Source organism: Ostrea edulis, chromosome 3, assembly GCF_947568905.1.
Source record: "Ostrea edulis chromosome 3, xbOstEdul1.1, whole genome shotgun sequence".
NCBI lineage: Eukaryota > Metazoa > Mollusca > Bivalvia > Ostreida > Ostreidae > Ostrea > Ostrea edulis.
The window spans coordinates 37,118,354-37,142,094 of record NC_079166.1 but is presented as its reverse complement, the minus strand read 5'-3'; the positions used below and the strand labels follow the sequence as shown (position 1 = coordinate 37,142,094).

Sequence of the window (23,741 nt, the reverse complement as noted above, 5' to 3'; positions counted from 1 at the left end):
GAACATAAGCGCCAAGCAATGGCCTAAATTTTGCAGCCCTTCACACTATCCATCCTGTCCCTGTATAACATTTACACTATCCATCCTGTCCTCTCATAACATTTACACTATCCATTCTATCCCTGTATAACATTTACACTATCCATTCTATCCCTGTATAACATTTACACTATCCATTCTATCCCTGTATAACATTTACACTATCCATTCTATCCCTTTATAACATTTACACTATCCATTCTATCCCTGTATAACATACACACTATCCATTCTATCCCTGTATAACATACACACTATCTATTCTATCCCTGTATAACATTTACACTATCCATTCTATCCCTGTATAACATACACACTATCCATTCTATCCCTGTATAACATACACACTATCCATTCTATCCCTGTATAACATACACACTATCCATTCTATCCCTGTATAACATCTACACTATCCATTCTATCCCTGTATAACATACACACTACCCATTCTATCCCTGTATAACATTTACACTATCCATCCTGTCCCTGTATAACATTTACACTATCCATTCTATTCCTTTATAACATTTACACTATCCACCCTGTCCCTGTATAACATTTACACTATCCATCCTGTCCCTGTATAACATTTACACTATCCATCCTGTCCCTGTATAACATTTACACTATCCATTCTATCCCTGTATAACATTTACACTATCCATCCTGTCCCTGTATAACATTTACATTATCCATTCTATCCCTGTATAACATTTACACTATCCATTCTGTCCCTGTATAACATTTACACTATCCATCCTGTCCCTGTATAACATTTACATTATCCATTCTATCCCTTTATAACATTTACACTATCCATTCTATCCCTGTATAACATTTACACTATCCATCCTGTCCCTGTATAACATTTACATTATCCATTCTATCCCTGTATAACATACACACTATTCATTCTATCCCTGTATAACATACACACTATCCACTCTATCCCTGTATAACATTTACACTATTCATTCTATCCCTGTATAACATACACACTATCCATTCTATCCCTGTATAACATTTAAACTATTCATTCTATCCCTGTATAACATACATACTATCCATTCTATCCCTGTATAACATTTACATTATCCATTCTATCCCTGTATAACATTTACACTATCCATTCTATCCCTGTATAACATTTACACTATCCATTCTATCCCTGTATAACATTTAAACTATTCATTCTATCCCTGTATAACATACATACTATCCATTCTATCCCTGTATAACATTTACATTATCCATTCTATCCCTGTATAACATTTACACTATCCATTCTATCCCTGTATAACATTTACACTATCCATTCTATCCCTGTATAACATTTACACTATCCATTCTATCCCTGTATAACATACACACTATCCATTCTATCCCTGTATAACATTTAAACTATTCATTCTATCTCTTTATAACATTTACACTATCCATTCTATCCCTGTATAACATTTACACTATCCATTCTATCCCTGTATAACATTTACACTATCCATTCTATCCCTGTATAACATACACACTATCCACTCTATCAACTAACATTTACACTATCCATTCTATTCCTGTATAACACCTACATTATCCACTCTATCTTATAACAATTTTATATTTTCATTGCACTGTCATATCCTACACACCCTAACTAGAGGTATATTTTGTCTATCCTACAATCACACTATCCCTGTATAACACACACATTATATATCTATCCCTGTATAATATGTTCACTATCCACTGTTTACATTTTTGCATTTTAAACATGCTCTGATGACCCCTCGGCGACCTCAGCCTGAGTTCTCCTCTTACCCGAGGTACTCCAATCTGTGATTGTTGGCAGAATTGCTTTACCAGATTCCCAATTGTCTGGCAAGCTGTAGTTTTCATTGAGGAAATGTCCTTGAATATCATAAACAGAGACTCTAACTCAGCATTCTTATTAAGTAGTTTTTGCTAGATCAAACTCATATCTAAATAACACTATAACAATATCAGTAATTTGTTTTGAAATTGAAAGATAAAGATTTCAAGGTGCAAATGAAACTGAATCCGGAGACAAATTCTGATATACCAAATCATGCATACTTAAACATCAATAAATGTGATAAACAAAATAAAAACTTGAACATGCTTTAAATTCAAAATAACAGTGTAATTTCTGGATGCTATTAATTTGAAAATAACCTGAGCTGAATGCAATTTTGATGTAACTGGCATGCACAACTATAAACCTATAATGTCCAAAAAAGAGAGCAGAGAAATAAGAAATTTGAACATCTACACTGAGATTCCGTTTATGTCAATTTGCCAGCAGTGTTTTACCTTCCAGTTCAGCTTCATAATCGAGGTCAGCTATGTCAAGAAATCAGATATCAATTTTTAAGACATGCATAGAATTTCAAAATTTCATCCCTTTGGAGAGAGGGTTTACAAAGTCTAAATGCTTGCTGTCCAATCCCAGTACTTTATATATATAAAACATTGTTTAAATTAAATTAAATTTGAAATCTGACAATTCAGAAAATACTTTATATTAATTTGGCTCTCCCAGAACACATTTCAGCTGTTTTGTCTGACCAAACAATATACTCGATGTCGTCTGACTGTTACCTTCTTTAGCTGCGAGCTCAAGGCCACTTTCGTCAAATTCTAAATCTTGTTCGTCATTTTCAAAAAGGGCCTCATCATTGAGAGCTCCCTCAGCTTGGTCCAAACCTACAACATCAAGACAGTGATAAGTTCTATTGTATCTATTTTCATTGCTTAACAGGGTTTGAGACTAAGGCACGTCCGACCGACTGAGTCTACTAAATGATAGGTCCGGTCGGGTAAAATGTCGATTTACTAGTCCGACTGGTCGTGTTGAAAAAATAACAAGAAACTTTACTTTAAACCATAAGATATTTTATTCTTAACTAAAAAGAATAACTGTAGAGTTTGCGAGCAATTTTAAACCGCATGATGACACAATCTCTATTTTTAGTTCTAATAAATAAGTCGCAGCCGGAAGTGATGTTTTACGAAATCTACTCGATGTTAATGTGTGTAAAGTTATGTTTTAGATGAATTTATTTTCATTTTTTAAAAACCTAGTTTATTTGAATCAAATATAGGAAAGCGTTTATCAAATTAATTGTAAAAAGCCATTTTTCGGTGTTGACATATGTGCGGGAATGTCTCTATATTCAAATACGACTTCTCGTCCTCAAGGAAAGATGTCCCAAGAGAAAAAAAGTAAAAGGTTGGGAAGAAACCAAGCAAGACTTATGAAACAGAGATTTAAAAAACGGTTGAGGCCATTTTATTTTCAATTGACTAGAGAATTTCCATGCCGGGTAGAATTTAAAGAAACTGAAAATGTGTTTGAAAATGAAAGTGTTAAATTGAATGACGAGACTAAAGCTCTATTTTGAGACAATTAAGTATGTTTTAGTTCATGCAAACTTATTGTTTGTCATTTGAATTATAAGTACATTTAAATATGGAGAAACTATCAGTTTCTGGAAAGTTGGTCGGGGCAAGTGGATGTAAGGTCAGGTCCAGCAAAAATCATTTGAAGTAGCCCGACTGGTCTAGTGCTAAAAAAAGGAAATGTCAAACCCTGCTTAATTTACATAACAACATATGCAATAAATTCCTTTGCATGGGTCATTTCTTTTGTAAGTGTCTCTTACCATTGACCCCAACCACCATCCCAAGACTCATATTAATACAATATGAAGTTAACAGTAGAAAACTTGAAAAGCACTTATAACAAGTACTACATGCAATATTATATAATGTACTAAATACTGAAATGTTTCCAAAATATATTTTTGTTTCCTCTGTCTTATAGTTTAGAAGATTACTCAACTGGTAATGTGATAAATACTACTAATTACTGTATTATTAGCTTATAAATATACATTATCTTCTCATCCTTTTTTGTGTGTTTATTCATGACATGAATTTTCTTCCTTATATTTCCCATTTAAACATGTTAAAGTAAACACAGCTTATTGAATTCATACCATGATGTGAATTTCCTTAATTAGAGTTAAAAGAAGAAATCAAAAGCCTAATGTTCAATGCAAAGAAAACTTTGTGATTTCTAGAATAATTAATGGGAATGGTATACATGACCGGTCTCCTCACAGCCAGGGAAATAAAAAACCATACAAAACAGACCATTCCTTATACTTCCAATACAATGTATCAATGTACAAACTAAACAAATCACAGTCTAGTGTTAAATCTAGGATCTAGAGAGGGCATACATATCATATGTTCAAAAGGACACTTTTCGTCGCGGCAAGACAATTTTGGGGCACTTCCATTGTATCATACTATGTTAGTAATAGAATAATCATTTAGCCTCTTTAAAAGTTAATACCTGCTGTCTTGATTTTAAACTTTTCAATCAACCTTGTGAAATAAAGAACAATTGTTTATAATATGATTACGGTGTGACCGTTGGGGCGAGCGCAGCATATCTGAATACATTTTCAAAAAATATATATTGAAAACAAGGAAAACTGATCTGGTTCACAGTCAATACGTAGGATTAATGTCTTGCTCTTCTCGCCAATGTAGGAACCAGTTTAGCGGGAAATGCAACGAACGTGTTGTGACGTACCCTGGTAGTTGTGACGTGACTGTTTACATTTCTTTAGACAATATTTTAAAAAGAAAAAGAAAGGGGGAAGAATATGATTGTCATCCTTTCCTTTCAAATAAGAAAGGTTTGTAATACTTCAAAGATTTTTTAAATTATTATTTTACGAATCGAACCATCCGCCATTTTGTACGAGGGACTTCTGGGATTGGCGTCAAAAAAAATTTCTTGTTAGAGGTTGAGATTTAGCTCGGATTATTTCCCGCGCTCTAGTCATTAGAGCTCGCAGTATGAGCCTGCGCTCGCTATTAACAAATATTTTTATAAATTTTATAGAGAAAAAAGGGCATGGTGCAATTAAAAAGGACATGGCATGGTTCCATGCTTGTTTGCTTCAGATTTAACACTTCAGCCCAAAACTGCAGAACTGTATGTTAACATACATGTAAAAATGTGTATGCATGTTGACCTTAGATTTGTGTTTCTCAATATTAGTTATAAAAATCGTTGCAAGTTTTTTCCTAGTTTTAACTGATCTATGGCAGTGACATGGAGGTTAAATTCTTTTTTTACTGCACATTTATTCACTATCATATAGAGGAAAGTGTTGAGTTCATGTATCAACCAACCTTTAGACCATATTCAGTTTGACACAATTGATAGATCACATCTTAATTATGTCTGTGGTACTTTCAAGCTATAGAGTCATGCCACTCATTGATCAAGTCATATTCATCTGTTTTCAATCCATGTAGGACTTCCCATGCTCAATCAGAAAATCATATTAGTTTTGATGTATATAGGCCATATTCTTGTAAGTCTTCCGTTGGTCTTCAATTACCTGTAGGTTTTCAATATTAGGCAGGCCGAATTAAATTTAAAATAATGTGGCCGCATTCACCTCTGTCAAAATTCACGTCATAAACAATCTACTAGTAATACCAGTGCAATCTTCTTCCTCCATTACGAAGTTGAACTCATGCTTGAATGTTGGGTAAACTCCAGCTCGGTTAAAAACAAGGTTTTATAACCGGTTGAGATCATCAAACTGAACATATTTACATCTGTATCGTAAATTCGTCAAAACTTGCATTGGGTTATGATGGAAAGTCCATTTAATATGCACTAACTACAATTGTGTATCCCAAACATCATCAAAGTGGTTGGTTTCGATTTAATTTACATCCATTTTGGACTAATTGCCTCTAGGTATTACAAATGTCACCACCACACCAGTACGTGCCACTACAGCTACATTAACCCACCTTGCTCTGCCATTAGGGTCGGTATATTTCTCGTAGGCAGAAACTTCTAAACCATGGTTTCAAATATAGTGTTGATCTTCTGATTGCAATAATTAATTCATCGTATGTTAGAGACTTGACTCTTGTCCAATGAATTCAATGATCGATTATTCCTACTTTCTGGGCGGAATGTCAACATCCGGTTTGAAAAATCATTGTAGTTGTTGTACCAATGACGGTATGAAATTTCCGGGAAATCGAAGATTTGTTTGGTTGTTGTTATCATTATTATTTTTAAGGAAGTACATGTTGGAAGTATCGTTAATGAAAATTTAGATATTGAATAATAATTCTTAAAATAGGATGATCTATTTATTATTTTTTGTACAACCGTTTGATTCCTCATGTTCTTTTGAGTGAGGCAAGTATTTTCTTCAACATAATTATGAGCATTTAAATTTTTATATTGATTTCAAAAATGATAAACATCTTGGATTTTCTGTACCATAAATGCATCAAAGAGCCAAGATTTGAATGACGTTCATTATTACAAGGCCAGCTAACGCGTATAGCGCCAGCCAACTTACAGATAAAACCGGGATTATTTAGTCGATCATCTATGTTTTCATTTAGAATTATCTTCATTGTCCAATCAAAAGCGTTCTCTCTTAGGAAGCCGCTAAACTCAAACAAATGGTGGTACTAACGTTGTAGATGAGGGAGGGTGGAGTATTTCCAATATTTTGATACAAATAAAGTGAGTTTGAGATATTTGTATGTTCTGGTGTGAAATGAAGACGAACAGTAATATGTAAACGCTGTTCAAAGCATCTTGCTTTGACATTTAATATAGGTAATGCAAACATTCCGTGTATGCAATCATATGTAGCAATCACATTCGTCCTGATGATGTAGTCTGTTTTACAATCATAATATTGTGTAAGCTAAATCACGCATCATTTTTGCATTTCTTTTTGTAGGATGAGTAAAGTGGACATTCAGAGATTAAGGAATAGACTCAATAAAATAGGAAATGCCGATACTGGCACATTTGAAATAAAAGGTACTGTACAGTAGGCCCTTTTACTAAATTTCAAAAGTTTATGTTGAATTATTTCAAGAAATGATAATTGATTGATCATAAACATTTTCAATATAGACCCTAAAGAATGGATTGAATTAATTGAAAGTAGAGGGAACAAACCTAAAGACTGGCTGGATTTTATGCGGTACATGACAGCAAACCCACATTTTTCTGATGAGTTCCAGCACCATAACTACCTGTCAGATCTTTATGAGACAGCATTTGATGTAAGTAATATCTTAACGGAGCTGGACTGAGCACAACTACGTGTTTAAGAGCGGATCCAGAAATTTTGCCAAGGGAAGTGGGTTCCATCCCATGAATTTTGAAGGGGTGCAATTGAAACTATGGACTAACATTTTGTATTTTACAACTGGAAGTACTTACAAATATGCAAATATTTTTATTTTCTACCTAGCCCATGGGTGGTGGGTGCTATATGTCTTCCCTAGGCTGTGGCATCACGCATAGATTCTCTTGCCACAATATTATATTTTTTATACATTAACAGGCCTAATGCAGTGTACAGCATGTTTTGTGTAGATGAAACCAAGATAATCTATTTATATCCTGAAATTTGATAGTGTGTTTTAATGATAAATCTTTAATTTCATGATTATATTTGATTTTGCCAATACGCCAGTTTCGAGATACGCCTGAGTTGTTTTCGGTTGGAGAACTCTTGTACACAGTATAAGTAAGGGGTGAAACAAGTTGATTACATGCGGGAGTGGAACAAAAATTTATCACTGCGTAAGTGAATCTGCTCAAGTAGGTTTCTCATACACAATTTCATCACCCAAATTTGACTGATACGCAAACTGAGCTAGTGATAAATATTCAGGAAGTGATGAAAATTAGATACATGGAATTATTATTTCACATTATTTCATTTCTAGTACGTATCATATCCAGGATATTACTTGAAAATTATATGACATTGTTTTTATGTTTCCCCTTTTGTAAAATATTTCTTTCGATATTATTTTTTTGTTCCCTCATATAGATTTGAAGATAAACAGCATTTAATACATTTTATCGCCTTCCTCACTGACTGTATGTGTACTCTGTCTCACTTACGCAAAAAAAAAAAGAGCTCTTATCTCGAAACAGGCGTATTAACATACATGTATTACTTTGCATGTCCATTTAAATAGCCAGAATCTGCCTTCAAAGTATTGTGTTATTTGTGTAGTACTATTGAAATATTCATGTCACTTTTGTTTACTTATATAAAGTAGATAATCTGATCTCAACAATATAATATATATCTGCATGGAAGCTACTCGGTTAAACAGTGTGCAAAATTAGTCTTAGTGCTGGGAGATCTTTCCGGTTTATAAGATTACTCTTTTACTTCGGTAGATTTTCAGCAAATGAGATGGTCTTCATGGTACTTTGCAACTAGTGGCCATTTCTAAACCTTTGTACAGGAACAGTATGATTGCATCACACAGACATTAAAAGCAGTTAGAAATAGCCACTGGTTGTAAAGTACAGCTGAGATCCTGAAAGGGTTTCTTTCACTGAAACTTATTGATGCATGTATTTTTGAATTGCGACGTGTTTTTCAACTTTAAAATGTTATTAGATGCAAATAATGTCCAATAATTGTTACACTCACAAATTGAACACAATTTAATAATTTCTATCAATTTATTCCATGAGTGTAGCATTGAAAGTATATTGGAAGACTGACTAAATTTTTGCTTACAATACTCTATATAGTGCAAATTTACAAAGTTCCCACGGACAAGATGTGAGTCAATTAACTTTAACATTGATAAGGTGACAAGCTTAATAATTATACAGAGACAAAAGCTAGAGAGTTTCAGATTAGAATAACAAAATGGGGAGTGAGCTGTCAGAGTCAATTATGTGCAGGTGATTTAATCTATCATTGCTGAACATTCAGGAATTTGATTGAACTTTAACTATAATAGATATTAATGAAATTTTACTCTTAACAATAATAATAAGAGGGTCCTCATAAGGCTCAAGCTACAGATGTAAATTTTTGTTTTTAAGAAATTCATTCTCGTAAATCTCGAAAAGATATGGTCTTAAATGTGATGACAGTGTAGATGAGTTACGAAAGCTACAGAATACAGTATAAAATGTCTTAGCCTCTAATCAATTATTTAATTGTCTAAAATGTGTACCCTGTAATGATAGTTGCAATTCTTTTTCTATTATCTATATCAAGTGTACCCAGACATTCATTATTAAATATCTTTTTCTGCTTCAGAAAATACCCCGAGAGGAAAACAAGCGGAATGTTTTTTATGGTTCCCTTTTTGTGGAGTTTGCAAGGATGAAAAGGTAACTATGGTGACAACATATATAGATGCTTTCAGAATGCCGTTGGGTTAAAGAGTAAGTACTATAAACAAGCTATTTCATTAAATGATAAACAGTATGGACATATATCAATCTAATGAAGGTCAGAACTTCTCTAAACGTTACACTGGAGAAGAATCTGACAGCATTGCATTTTTTTTGGTCATGTTATTTCACCTTTCACACTTGACCAATCAAATGACGGCTTTTGCCAATATGAATGTTCTGCTATTATATCAGAACATACTTGGTATTTATCATACACATGGGTCACATCGCTCACTTCATGTGCATCTTAAAAGATTGTCACTTGATCGTAATGATATTTTATATGTGGGTTGGTTATGAAAAGAAGAGGACCCCTATTGATTTTCAGGTCAATTTTTGGAATATATTGACCACTCAATGTCTCGAGAATCCTTTGCTTGACAGACATCAAACTTGGTACACTGGTATATCTTTAGAAGAAGATGACCCCTATTGAATTAGAGGTCACATGGTCAAGGGTCAAACTGGACATACAATGTAGGAATATACTGTCCGTTCAATATCTTGAGAACCCTTTGCTTGACAGACATCAAACTTGGTACACTGGTACATCATCAGGAGAAGATGACACCTATTGATTCTGAGGTCACGTAGTCAAAGGTCAAGGGTCGAACTGGACATAGGAATATACTGTCCGTTCAATATCTTGAGAACCCTTTGCTTGACAGACATCAAACTTGGTACACTGGTACATCTTCAGGAGTTGATGACCCCTATTGATTTTTAGGTCACATGGTCAATCCACTCTTGACATAGGAAGATATTGTCTGCTCAATATTTTGAATTGATGATACTACTCTCAATTGAATGATGTGTGTGTATAGCCCTTTTCAGTTTTGCACCATGGGGGGCATATGTGTTTTACAAACATCTCTTGTTTTAAATCATACTATAGATTAACATCTATCTTATGTAATACATTTTTCCTAATTTTGTAATATTGTACAGTGTTAATTTGCAAATGTATATTAAAGCCTTCATAAGTATATGAATACACAGGGCTCGCAATTAACATATGCCCGACAGTCTGTGACTGGTTAAAAGTATGGCGGACTGACTGGCATTTGTTTTAGTCAGTCCGATGGGACTGGTTAATTTTCTAAAGCATCATTTTGGAAAATATACTTACGAAATTTTATACACACATTTGGCATGCTTCGATCTGTAGATATCAGACGAATCTGATTCGTAAATATAAATCCCACATTTAAATGTTACAATATTATCTGAGGCATATTGAGTTTAATTTCATTTTAATAACATTAACGAAATATGTTTAATTATTTCTGAAAAACTTTGTTGGACTGGTAAAATTTTCTGCGGACTGGTTGAAATTATACTCCATCAGTCCGACTGGACTGGTGACATAAAAAGTTAGCTTCAAGCCCTGATACAGGTCTCAGATCATACCGATAGGCTTACACCTATATCTACATGTATATGTATACATACAGTCGAACCTCGTTATCTTGGACTCAGTGGGATTGAGAGAAAAACTTCCAAGATATCTGGGGATTCAAGATAACAAGGGTAAAATACTCAAAGAAAAAGTGGTTGGGACTTTCGAATCACTTCAACATATCCATGGTATTTGAGATATCGGTGTTTACATATCCATGGTATTTGAGATATCGGTGTTTACATATCCATGGTATTTGAGATATCGGTGTTCACATATCCATGGTATTTGAGATATCGGTGTTTACATATCCATGGTATTTGAGATATCGGTGTTCACATATCCATGGTATTTGAGATATCGGTGTTTACATATCCATGGTATTTGAGATATCGGTGTTTACATATCCATGGTATTTGAGATATCGGTGTTTACATATCCATGGTATTTGAGATATCGGTGTTTACATATCCATGGTATTTGAGATATCGGTGTTTACATATCCATGGTATTTGAGATATCGGTGTTTACATATCCATGGTATTTGAGATATCGGTGTTCACATATCCATGGTATTTGAGATATCGGTGTTTACATATCCATGGTATTTGAGATATCGGTGTTCACATATCCATGGTATTTGAGATATCGGTGTTTACATATCCATGGTATTTGAGATATCGGTGTTTACGTATCCATGGTATTTGAGATATCGGTGTTTACGTATCCATGGTATTTGAGATATCGGTGTTTACGTATCCATGGTATTTGAGATATCGGTGTTTACATATCCATGGTATTTGAGATATCGGTGTTTACATATCCATGGTATTTGAGATATCGGTGTTTACATATCCATGGTATTTGAGATATCGGTGTTTACATATCCATGGTATTTGAGATATCGGTGTTCACATATCCATGGTATTTGAGATATCGGTGTTCACATATCCATGGTATTGGAGATATCGGTGTTTACATATCCATGGTATTGGAGATATCGGTGTTCGAGATATCGAAGTTTAACTGTATACAATTAATCTTTGAAAATCATCACAACAGATGACAGAAAGGAAACGGCATTTTTTAAACAGTGCTTCTCTTCACTTTAGCATGTCATATGAGGAACAGTGCAATTTCATACATTACATAGAATGTGGGGGATTTAACTACAAGCTGGTGTCAGACAAGCCTTAGTGTTGAATGACAAGTCCTAAGTACCTGCACATATATTGGCAGTCATTAAGGAGTTTGTGTGATTTTGTGATTTTCAGCAAGTTCCAACCAGATGAAGCTGATGACTTGTTTAACTGTGCCAGGAGGGTTGTAAGGAAGTTAGCCATTGTCCACATTGCCCATGCTGAATACGAGTTGTCTAAAGGTAGGTCTACTTAGGATGTTAGAGGCTGACTACAGATCAAAACACAAATTTTGTACTGCAGGTCCACATAGCTTAGGGTGAATAGGAGTTGTGTAGTGGTAGTCTGGATCTTCATAATTAGACAGGGCAGTAAAGACTGAATTAAGAAATAAAGAGTGTTTTAGTGGATGTTGCAGGATAACCTCCGAGGTGAAGAAATGAAACAAAATTTAAAGACTTTAGGAGGTATTGACAGATCGATCTCAACGCAAACAGTTGCTTTTTTGTTGAATATCAAATACCCTCTAGTCTTTTATTATACCCCCTGCAACAAGTTGTGGGGGTATACTGGAATCGGGTTGTCCGTCTGTCTGTCCGTCCATCTGTAGACGCAATGGTTTCCGGGCGCTAAAGCATTATCCTTTCCACCTACCGTCACCATATCATATATATGGACTACCCATGGGATGAAGATGTTCCCTATCGATTTTGAGGTCAAAGGTCAAGCACACTGGACATCGAAGTAGCAATATGGTTTCCAGGCTCTAAAGCATTATCCTTTCCACCCACAGTCACCATATCATACATATGGACTACCCATGGGATGAAGATGTTCCCTATCGATTTTGGGGTCAAAAGGTCAAAGGTCAAGCGCACTGGACATCGAAGTAGCAATATGGTTTCCGGGCTCTAAAGCGTTATCCTTTCCACCTACCGTCACCATATCATACATATGGACTACCCATGGGATGAAGATGTTCCCTATCGATTTTGGGGTCAAAAGGTCAAAGGTCAAGCGCACTGGACATCGAAGTAGCATTATGGTTTCCGGGATCTAAAGCGTTATCCTTTCCACCTACAGTCACCATATCATACATATGGACTACCCATGGGATGAAGATGTTCCCTATCGATTTTGGGGTCAAAAGGTCAAAGGTCACGCGCACTGGACATCGAAGTAGCAATATGGTTTCCATTTAAATTCTTTAATGGCTTTTTTCATCGCATGGAGATGCTGTGTTCCTAGATACCTTTTGGATCATAATACTGAAGTTTTACCTATTACCAACACCCTTTGGGAGATTGGGGTAAGCGGGGGGTATTCTTAGTGAGCATTGCTCACAGTACTTCTTGTTTTGTTTGTAACATACATGCACATTGATTTAATTTTTATAATAGATCAAGTGAAATAGAATTACTGTAGATGTATTATATTTAGCGTGTACGATAATTTGGAGAAATGAATTTTTTCAACAAGTTAGCATGAATTTGATTTAGTGCCTTCTAAATGTGTTATATAAGAATATATAAACACAAGACATTTAAAGATGTATTTGATTTAGTGGTAGCTGCTTTCTGTGAAATAGAATACACAATCGTATGTAATACCTGTACAGTATTTATTGTTAGTAATTTTATTGTTGAATTAAAAAATGAGCAAAACACAAAGTGCAGGATCCCCATAAATAGGTCTGCATTTGATATCTGTTTTAAGACAATACACAACGTCTAATCAGGTCAAAGACAAGAAACCGATATGGTCTTAATAAGTATTACATTTGAAACACATATGTTTATTTTATTGGTAGAAGTTTCATATGTATAATTGTTCTGATAATCTGTTGATTAGTCGGTGTATATTGGAGAATAATGGACACAACATTTCTTTTATCTCTGCAATAACCAACGTAGAATGTGTAACAAATCGCTGTACATTAGGGACAAAGAGATAAAAAAAATTACATGTACATCGCTTTGAACTGCATTTGCACAAACAATCCTTTTTTCATCATAAATAACATAGTAATTAACAAATCACATGCATTAACATAGATTCCTGTAATTTTCATTTTTAATAAATCAATAGTAACTGTGTTGTTTCCAGGGAATGTAAGCAAAAGTCGAAAAATCCTGGAGAAAGCACTGCAGCTTGAGGCAGAACCAGACCATTTATTGACTGAGGCCATTCAGAGACTGGATGCTGGACAAACAAATTTACAGATGTCCCCTATCCTAGCAGCAGGTGGTTTGTCAGCAGGTCTTAAAATATCTCAGAAAAATACATACTATTTATTTCCCTAGCAAAGATCAAAGCAAATTTTCGTGACTGAAAGTCAATTGTATACATATGGAAAAATTGTATAATTACAGGACACATAGCATCACCATCTGGACCATGTTTTACAAAACAACTTGTGATTAAGACCAAAATCTTCTTAAGGATTTTTTTAAATTCTTTATGTTCATTAAATTGTGATTATGATGTGAATAAGAAGAATTTAGTCATGTAATTTTACATAAGACTTAGTATGAATCACAAAATTGATTAAGTTGACGAGTCCTTAGAACTATGTAACATTTTTAGTCTTAGTCATAAGTTCTTTTTTAAAACAGGGCCCTTTGGGTTGGTTATTTCCACCTTCTGTCACTTTTTCAATTTCAAAGAGAAATATCTGCTTGTAGGGGACATATACATGTATTTGCTAGCTCAAAATATCATGAAAATGTTTGTATTTTGTAGCTTTTACCAAATTATAATACTTAGTCCCTTAGATTTGAAAATCTTTACTTTTTGTGATTATAGGGGAGACAAAAATCAAATAATTTTGAATTATATCTCCTGAGGGAACGTTAAAAGTAATATTTTACTACATTGCTGATTTCACTGAAAATATAGTCCCCTATGACTAAAATTTCCCAGACTCCATCTTGGAATTAAATGTTAAACTGTATTATGCCACATGTTTTAAAACAGAAGAAAGTGTGTGTACATTGGGTGCATTTATCTTTTAATCTGCCTGTATGATGACAGTGATCCACCCTTGTGTTTTAGAGATATTCTACTCTAAGGGTTAAAATTTTGGATGGCGGGGTTTTGGGTTGTTTTTTGTGACAGTGTTACAAGTATTGTGTGACTGACACTTGTAGTACAAACATCTGTAACCTCAGTGAGACATTCATGTCCTATGGAACTATTTTCTAACTTACAATCAAAAAACACCATGCAGAGAGACAATTTCCAAAAATTACCTTGTTTTGATATACAATCAAAAAATACCATGCAAAGTGACAAATTTCCAAAATTTCCTTGTTTTAATATATAATCAAACGTACTTGTGTGATTGTGAGCGAGACTTGTTGGTACTTGTGTGATTGTGAGTGAGACTTGTTGGTACTTGTGTGATTGTGAGCGAGACTTGTTGGTACTTGTGTGATTGTGAGCAAGACTTGCTGGTACTTGTGCAATTCTGAGTTAGACTTGGTACAGTACCCGCAACGTTATTCTTGACATGATAAACGATAGAACACGGTTCACGCACGATACGATAGGATACACACACGATACGATAGGATACACGGTAAACCTGATAAACGCAAAACCTGATAAACGATCTTCACGATAGACCTGATAAACGCAAAACACGATAAACGATCTTCACGATAAACAGAAAACCTGATAGAAATGTTGTAAATTTAGAAACAATTTAGACAGAACGAAAGTTTGATACGTACAAAATAATTACATTATGTTGATAATAACATTGAACGATTTCAATACTCAATATATACCTAAAGCATATAATTTATTTATCCACGGTTGTACGTTTATTTTTATTTTTTTAAAATTCTATTAATGTTTTTTTAAAGTCATTACAGCTAAATTCCGGAAGCTAAACTATATACGATATTGAATTCATTATTTGATATCTATATGAATTTTCTCAGCCAATGATTCTAAAACGTATATTGTCACTTTGAATGTTTAATATATGAATCATACTGGGAGTGATTGATTTTTATCTTGCTTAACATCTCGCTCGAGAATATTTCACTCATATGGAGACGTAACCATGGCCGGTGAAGAGCTTTTAAATTTAGGCTTATGCTCGGCAATTACGGCCATTGAGCAGCAAGGGTTTTTTAGCGTGCCACACCTACCGTGACACGCGGCGTCTGTTTTTAAGGTCATCTCCGAAGACCCATGGCATTCACACTTGATGCCAAGCGTTTAGCAATTATACAGGGAATTAACAAAATGTAATATAATGTAGTGATATCATGCTTCAATAACTCTCTTATTCTAATGTCTATTATCTTGGATATCAAATAAAACCAAGTAATATTTTATGTGTAGCGAGGAGGGGGATTATTTTACATCAAGCTCTGAGTTCACCGCTCATTCAACAACTACAATTATTTTCTTAATGACCGCTTTAAATACAATCCACTGCACTAAACCATATGCTCATATGTTAGATATTTCTACACTATGAGTGATAATTGATAGTCATAAATAATTGGAACATATTTATATGAATTGATATTTTGTTGACAAAAAATAAATAAACTATTAAAAACATATACGAAACCCGGCTTGGTTTAAAGTTGCAATTTAGAAACGCTTTAAAATGTTTGTTTTTAGCATGTAAAAAATTCAAATAATCATCAAAACCAGCATAAATTTCCAGTATCTACACGTACGACTATTGGTATATGTGTACATGTACAAATAAAAAAAAAAAACAAACAACGATGACAGCTGAATCGTGCCCAGTTGAGCAGAACTGTGGGAGATGCAATATACCCTTGCATTCTTTTAAAACTTAATCTTCTAAATGTGTGAAATACAATGTCCCTGAGAATGTTTACTATCAAAACACAGGTGATACACAAAATCAGATAGATAAGAACGCCACAAGTTCAGTAGTTGGTATATAAGTTGAATACAGGTGAACAAAATCGGAAGAAAAAGAACCATTATTAAAATATATGTAATAAACAATGTAATTTACTGATTTTTCCTTTCAGATCGGAACTTCCTATTTCTCTGTTAGTGTTAATTACAAATAATTGTTTCTAGACAAGGAAATGTTTATGAACTCCAGATGAAGGAGCTTTCAGTTTTACTGTCCTCGGTTTGCTCGGCAAACCACTACCTACTTTCCAGACTACTTAGAATGAAATTGTGATAAATTTTCACCCTCTCTGGACAGACAAATAGCTCTTTTTCTGCCTTAAAATCGACAGCTTTATGTTCTCTTTCAAATATACTGTCTTTCCTCGATTCCTAAAAATAGCTTCTTTAACAAAACGAATAAAGGTTTCGGAAAGTATCTTACTTTTTCATTAAATTTAATATACGATCCCGATAGTTTCCAAAGCCACACGATAAACGATTTTCACGATAAACGGAAAACCTGATACACGCAAAATACGATACACGATAGACCTGATAAACGCAAAACACGATAGAAAACCTGATATAGGATAGGATACACGCACGATACTATAGGATACACGCACGATAGAGCATGATAGGAATGTCAAGAATAACGTTACGGGTACTGTACTTGTGCGATTGTGAGCTAGATTTGCCGGTACTTGTGTGATTGTGAGTGAGACTTGCCGGTACATGTGTGATTGTGAGCTAGACTTGTTGGTACTTGTGCAATTCTGAGTTTGACTTGCCGGTTCTTGTATGATTATGAGCTAGACTTGTTGGTACTTGTGCGTGTCTGAGCGAGACTTGCCGGTACTTGTGCAATTCTAAGCGAGACTTGTTGGTACTTGTGTGGTTGTGAGCGAGACTTGTTGGTACTTGTGTGGTTGTGAGCGAGACTTGTTGGTACTTGTGCGATTCTGAGCTAGACTTGCCAGTACTTGTGTGATTGTGATCTAGACTTTCTGGTACTTAGTACCCCTGGGTTTATCCTGAGGGGGTCTACTTGTTATGTTTGGTTGTGCAGTGTCTAATGGGAAGGACTACAAGAGCAGCACCAGTAGTTCGGAATCAACCGGGGACCTCCGTAATTTGTCAGAAAATCTTACCAGCTCCAGTCTAACCGGGGGATTGACCAGTTCCAGTCTCACCGGAAATATCTTCAGATCTAGTCACAGGATAGTGGGGACTAAGTCAGACTCCCACCCCTCGCAATCCAACCCCGCAATCTCAAGGACAGATCCCCCTGAGGCACCAGTCTGCCATCCTTGCAACTTAAAGTGAGTAGTTTGACATGTTATGTTTAGGATGTAGAAACATTGCATAACTGTGCTAAAGGTTTTATGCTTTTAATTCACCTAATTATACTTTCTCCATTGAAAAGCTACAGTAACTGTATATAAAGTATTTTACATGAAGGAGATTATTTCCCCATTGTCATCCTTATCCTTAATCTGCATGATTTTCTAAATTAAAAAAAGGGGGGGGGGGGATGTATATGCCTGTGCAACATTTGTAGCCTCTTATGTAACAAAGGGGTATGATGAGTTATTTAGGAAAGCAACAGAAGAAGCAAGACAAGGGAACCAGTCTCTGAAACAAGTTGGATGTGTTGGTAACAAGCTGTTGAATTCTAAATACATGTATAAAACGTTCAGTATTTTAAAAAGATTTCTCTCCACACAATGGAAAAATCCAACCTATTTTCCATTGTGAATGGAGTAGAATATAAGGCCATGAGAAGGTACCGATAAATCTTTTTTCATATTGCAATACAGATGTCACACTGGGCTGGGTATGTCCTATGGACATGTTTCTAGTATTGATACTCTCTAATACATGTGTAAAAGAAAGTGGTGAGAGAATTCTGTCAGAGCCATTTTTTTTGCAAAGAAAGATTAAATTAGATGTTAATTAATCCTTTCTTTGATTACTACTGCATTACTGAATATATTGCCTGGGGCATATTTTGCAGTGCTCTTGTTTGGAATAGTGATGTGGACAAGGTGAAAGTCACTCTGAGATGAAGGATATTTTTATAGAAAAGACTTTAGAAAATCATACATTACACAGCTTTAGGTTCCTTGCCCAATACTTGGGGACTTGTGAATGTGTCGCTTTCCAAGACCAAGGTCATTTTGACAATGTTAAGTTTCGGAGGAAAAATTGTCAAGAAACATTGTCCATGCCATGTATTTGATAACCCAGAGGTTGCTTTTAATGAATTGTGTCTTGTCTCTGTGGAGGTTTGTGGTACTCTTGTTGACTGTTATATTCAATTTTACCTCTATTCTACTGCACCCATCTTTGAGGGCCAGTTTGTTTTGATCCAAAGCTAGCCCTTGAAACAGGTTTGACTGTACATTGAATAGAATTTCTTTTATATTCACAGGAAATATGAAATCAAAGAAAAACCTGAAATTCAATCAGTTGATAAACTTAGGCTATGCAGAAAAGACTTTTTCTTTTGATTCTGTTCAGTACATTCCTTGATGTGTTGCAGGAGGCCTGAGCCCTTCCCCATGGACCACACAGTGGAGATGGAGACTGCCCCCATCAACCAGAGGTTGACCTCCCAGCCTCACAACACCAGGATGTCCATGTCCTGTCGTCCTGCAATGAGGAAGGCACACAGCACCCCAGAACTACGGGGAAATTCATCATCCAAAGCTATGCTTAAGTAAGTCATTTATCCTCTGTATGAGGCCAAGTTAGTCATTTATCTTCTGTATCAGACCAATGTAGTCATTCATCTTCTATATCAGGCCAAGTTAGTCATTTATCTTCTGTATCAGGCTAAGTTTGTCATTTATCTTCTGTATCAGGCTAAGTTTGTCATTTATCTTCTGTATCAGGCTAAGTTTGTCATTTATCTTCTGTATCAGGCTAAGTTAGTCATTCATCTTCTGTATCAGGCCTAGGTAGTCATTTATTTTCTGTATCAGGCTAAATTAGTCATTTATCTTCTGTATCAGGCTAAGTTTGTCATTTATCTTCTGTATCAGGCTAAGTTTGTCATTTATCTTCTGTATCAGGCTAAGTTAGTCATTCATCTTCTGTATCAGGCCTAGGTAGTCATTTATTTTCTGTATCAGGCTAAATTAGTCATTTATCTTCTGTATCAGGCCAAGGTGGTCATTTATCTTCTGTATCAGGTTAAGTTAGTCATTTATCTTCTGTATAAGGCTAAGTAATAGTCATTTTTCTTCTGTATCAGGCCAAGGTAGTCATTTATCTTCTGTATCAGGCCAAGGTAGTCATTTATCTTCTGTATCAGACCATGGTAGTAATTTATCTTCTGTATCAGGCCAAGGTAGTCATTTATCTTCTGTATCGGGCTAAGTTTGTCATTTATCTTCTGTATCTTGGCCTAAAAATTGTTCAGAGTCTATAGTATTTAACATTGGGAATGATATTGTTTGTATGTATGGGATGCTTCATCTTCTCAAGCAAAGTGTGTGATTAGCTTACTCTCCTCCCCCTAGATATGATAGTAAGGAAATCGCAAAAATGGTAATTCTTGGTTACACTGGTTAAGAGAGACAATATCAAGTTTTGAAATGTAAAAATGACATGTGACATCAAGAGTTATTTCAGGCCAAAGTCTCTGGCTGTGATCGTAGGGGCTAGGTGTGGTGGCCGTTTTGTGCCATTTTACAATTTATTGTCTGTTTGTCATTTCGAGCTGAAAAGACAACAAAACGATGTGTAGCGACTTTCATCTGGAAATGATGAAAAAACAAGATGATGATTTGATTAGCTACTTTTTTCCTCAAAATAACGAAAAGGCAACAAATTGTTAAATGGCACAAATCAGCCACCATAACCTAGCCCCTAGGCTAGCTGCTACGATCTTGAACACAGTCCAGATAAGTCTTCCAGAAGATGATGAAGCTCAGTATAGTGCTAAATGAAAACTTTTTTATACATGTACATGTATATGTTGATTGCTTCAGGCTGAAGACACTCTATTTCCCCAGTGAATGAATCAGCTTGATCTCTCATTTAATGAATATGTATTGTATTCATATGTATGTAAATTTGGAATGTTACAGGCCAAAGACCAATTTGCTCCCCCAGCGGGTGAAGAAGCTCAACCTGCCATTTACTGAATTGTCAGTGAGAGAAGAGGACGAGGATGGGGAGAATGATTTCCCCAACATCACCCCACTGGACGGGAAGTCCTACAGCGGTATGGGGCTTTACAATGCCAATATTGCTATTGTTTTGCAGAATTTGACGGTATGCCAATATTGCAATGAATTTGACCTTATAGATGGATAATTCAAGCTAGTTGTATGGTCCAATGTTCCTTGCATGTGGAAAAAAGAATCTCGTATTTGTGGGGTATTGTTTTTACATCATGAATGAATGCAACATAAATGGGGCCCCGCCCACAAATATTGTTTATCCTACAACTACCCTTTTTACTGATGCAATATTGAATAAAGGGTAAACCAAAGCTGCACTCTGTCAATACTCCAACATAGCCTGATGCATTGTATTGTACATTACTATGCTGCTTGTTAGTTTCTTCCTATATATTCGATACTCTACTAGTTTCACATAGAACACATGTAAATACGTGTACATTATCACTGTTTCTTTTGTGTGTCTTACTCTTTACTCTTTGTCGAATAGAGTAAACTGAAACAATTCTGTTAATTCAAAATAATACAGCTACAGGCTCGAACCCAGGGCCACTCATTTGCTAACAGACTGTCCATTAGGCTACAAATACAGATAAATAATGTATATTAACTAAAGTTTACCATTAACTGCAGTCCCAGAAATGTTCTACTTTACCATTTTCAGTTCGCTCACCATGCGCTCATTGTGTGTTCACCGTTCAAGTGGGAAAGTAGAATGTTTCAGGGACTGTACTATCGTTATAAAGAAAACTTGTCCAATATTTGATTACACAAAATGATGAGTTATCATCCATAAAATATAGTAACACACTCATAGATATCTCATTTAAAATATCTGCATCAATAAACATTGGAAGCACATTTGGAGCGATCACCCTTAAAAAAGAGTAGTAGTCAGGGTTTTTGACAAATAGTGCATTCCTCTTCGGGTCTTTCACTATTTCTCTTCTTCTTCCCTGTCTTATTCTTCTTTCTTGCACCTAAAACTGTCCAAAGCTGCTCTCTGTAACTGGTTAATAAAGATATGTTATACTCAATGATATGATAGTTTGATGTATTGAGTTGATGGTTCAGGATATTTCATGCAAATAGGAATAATTTGATTCTTATTGTGTCCTTGTCTCTGATTGGTCAAATTCCGATTGAGGAATGCAAAGGTTATTTTTTGTATAACCTGGTTTGGTATGAGGACACACCCCCTTGACAACCAGAAGCCAGAGCTATTTTTTTTTCTCGCTCTCTAAATTTACATTGCAGCACTGTTTTCAGTCTTCTATGGAATAGAGAGTCAGCGTGTACAATAAGTTTCTTTGGTTTGATGCACATATTGTTTTTTCTTGTCAATATTAGCATCTACTTTTACACAAATCACTGTTGTAAAACATCTTTCTCTGTATGATGGTCGAATAATAGATTAAAACTAAGATATTTCATTCGAATTAATGATTTACATATTTTCTTGTGTTGGATTTACTATTAGCGACAACGTTGCATGCAATGGTAAGTTTTCATGTAGAAGTTTTCACAGAGTTAAAAGCCGCAAATGATTGCATTTTCTGATATTTGAAGATTTATTTTGGGTAGGCCTAAACAATGCAATTTCCCGTATTTTCTCGATCTGTCGGAGATGAGCGACTTCAAAGTCGATCTCTATCTCCAAAGGGCAGCGAAATTCGCATTGCATGGATAGTCTACACATATTTTCTATCATGACAAACTTCACCTTCGATACAATAATTTGATAAATAGGTTAGGCTCCGTAGGACTAAGATTAAAGATGGTGACCTTCACAGCTAGACACTTCGTCGTTGTTGCCAAGTGAATCATTGCGTGGCTCAGTTGACATGTATTTTTCCGAGTTAATGTATATTTTGACAAACGAAGGTTAGCATCTTTGTCTCTTGCATTAAATTATAAGAAATGACTTTAATTCTGGGGCAAATTATACGAGTATAACCAAGTACCGTATATATTCGCCTATAAGTCGGATTTTTGGGAGTCAATTTTTGGTCCAAAACTCTATGTCCGACTTATAGGCGCGTCCTAAGAAGATTGGTATTTTTCTGGGAGGCGTAATGTTGTGTTTAATTTAAACAACTCCGACGATTATCATGGACTACCACACAAATGATTATTGTTCACAAATATCTAGACATAGTGTATTGTTTATGTATTTTAAAATCATGTATAAAGTACAAGTATTTACATATTTTTGTTTAGTTAAAAATTATTTACCGGTAACTAATACTTTCAATTCAACTAATCTATCGTTTATCGGTAAATTTGAATTACGAACCCGATTTAATATTGAAATATTCATATGTATACCGACTGAAATATATTTCATAAAAAAATGAATATTGTTAACAGATAATTTAGATCATCATTCTTGACTCTTAAAAACTCTATTGTTGATACAATGAATAATACCGGAATCCCACAGTAACAGTTTTAGCGAGGCGCGTGCCACTTAGTAAACACGGTGTCAGGTACTGGTAATTAGGAGACCATAATTGTTTAGGTAAACAAGGGATCATTGCCCATAACAGATCAAGGGTTGCGTGTAAACCCCAAACACCTATGGGTTGGATATTGAGCACCCCATAATTATCAATTTCTCAAAATATTTGTTGAAACATAGGTAAAAACACTAGAGCATTGACTTGAAATTGTCAACCGATTCTGACAAAAATTCGTACCGACTTATAAGCGGGTCAATGGCAAATTCCTACAAAATAACCTTAAAAAATACAACCGAC

At 35.0% G+C, this 23,741-nt stretch overlaps 2 protein-coding genes across 9 annotated transcripts in view; one reads left to right on the top strand and one right to left on the bottom strand.

Annotated features, from left to right (window-relative positions):
* Window positions 1–6,111, bottom strand: part of LOC125673231 (rho GTPase-activating protein 8-like) — a 35,689-nt gene extending 29,578 nt beyond the window's left edge. For 2 of the 8 annotated variants that reach the window (XM_048909697.2, XM_048909698.2), the window contains exons 1-3: window positions 5,902–6,111; window positions 2,653–2,757; window positions 1,852–1,941 (exon numbers count right to left, since the gene is read on the bottom strand). In XM_048909697.2, the coding sequence (XP_048765654.1) occupies window positions 1,852–1,941; window positions 2,653–2,757; window positions 5,902–5,914 (208 nt within the window). In that variant the 5' untranslated portion in view covers window positions 5,915–6,111. Of the gene's footprint in view, window positions 1–1,851; window positions 1,942–2,364; window positions 2,395–2,652; window positions 2,758–5,901 lie in introns of all 8 variants that reach the window. The other 6 variants (XM_048909699.2, XM_048909700.2, XM_048909694.2 and 3 more) reach the window with 5 other exon arrangements.
* A 429-nt stretch (window positions 6,112–6,540) lies between these two features.
* Window positions 6,541–23,741, top strand: part of LOC125676519 (dual specificity protein kinase Ttk-like) — a 36,410-nt gene continuing 19,209 nt past the window's right edge. Inside the window, exons 1-9 of the mRNA XM_056160599.1 lie at window positions 6,541–6,637; window positions 6,861–6,943; window positions 7,040–7,191; window positions 9,213–9,286; window positions 12,026–12,132; window positions 13,997–14,134; window positions 17,859–18,111; window positions 19,335–19,511; window positions 20,887–21,023. Of these exons, the coding sequence (XP_056016574.1) occupies window positions 6,862–6,943; window positions 7,040–7,191; window positions 9,213–9,286; window positions 12,026–12,132; window positions 13,997–14,134; window positions 17,859–18,111; window positions 19,335–19,511; window positions 20,887–21,023 (1,120 nt within the window). The 5' untranslated portion in view covers window positions 6,541–6,637; window position 6,861. The remainder of the gene's footprint in view (window positions 6,638–6,860; window positions 6,944–7,039; window positions 7,192–9,212; window positions 9,287–12,025; window positions 12,133–13,996; window positions 14,135–17,858; window positions 18,112–19,334; window positions 19,512–20,886; window positions 21,024–23,741) is intronic.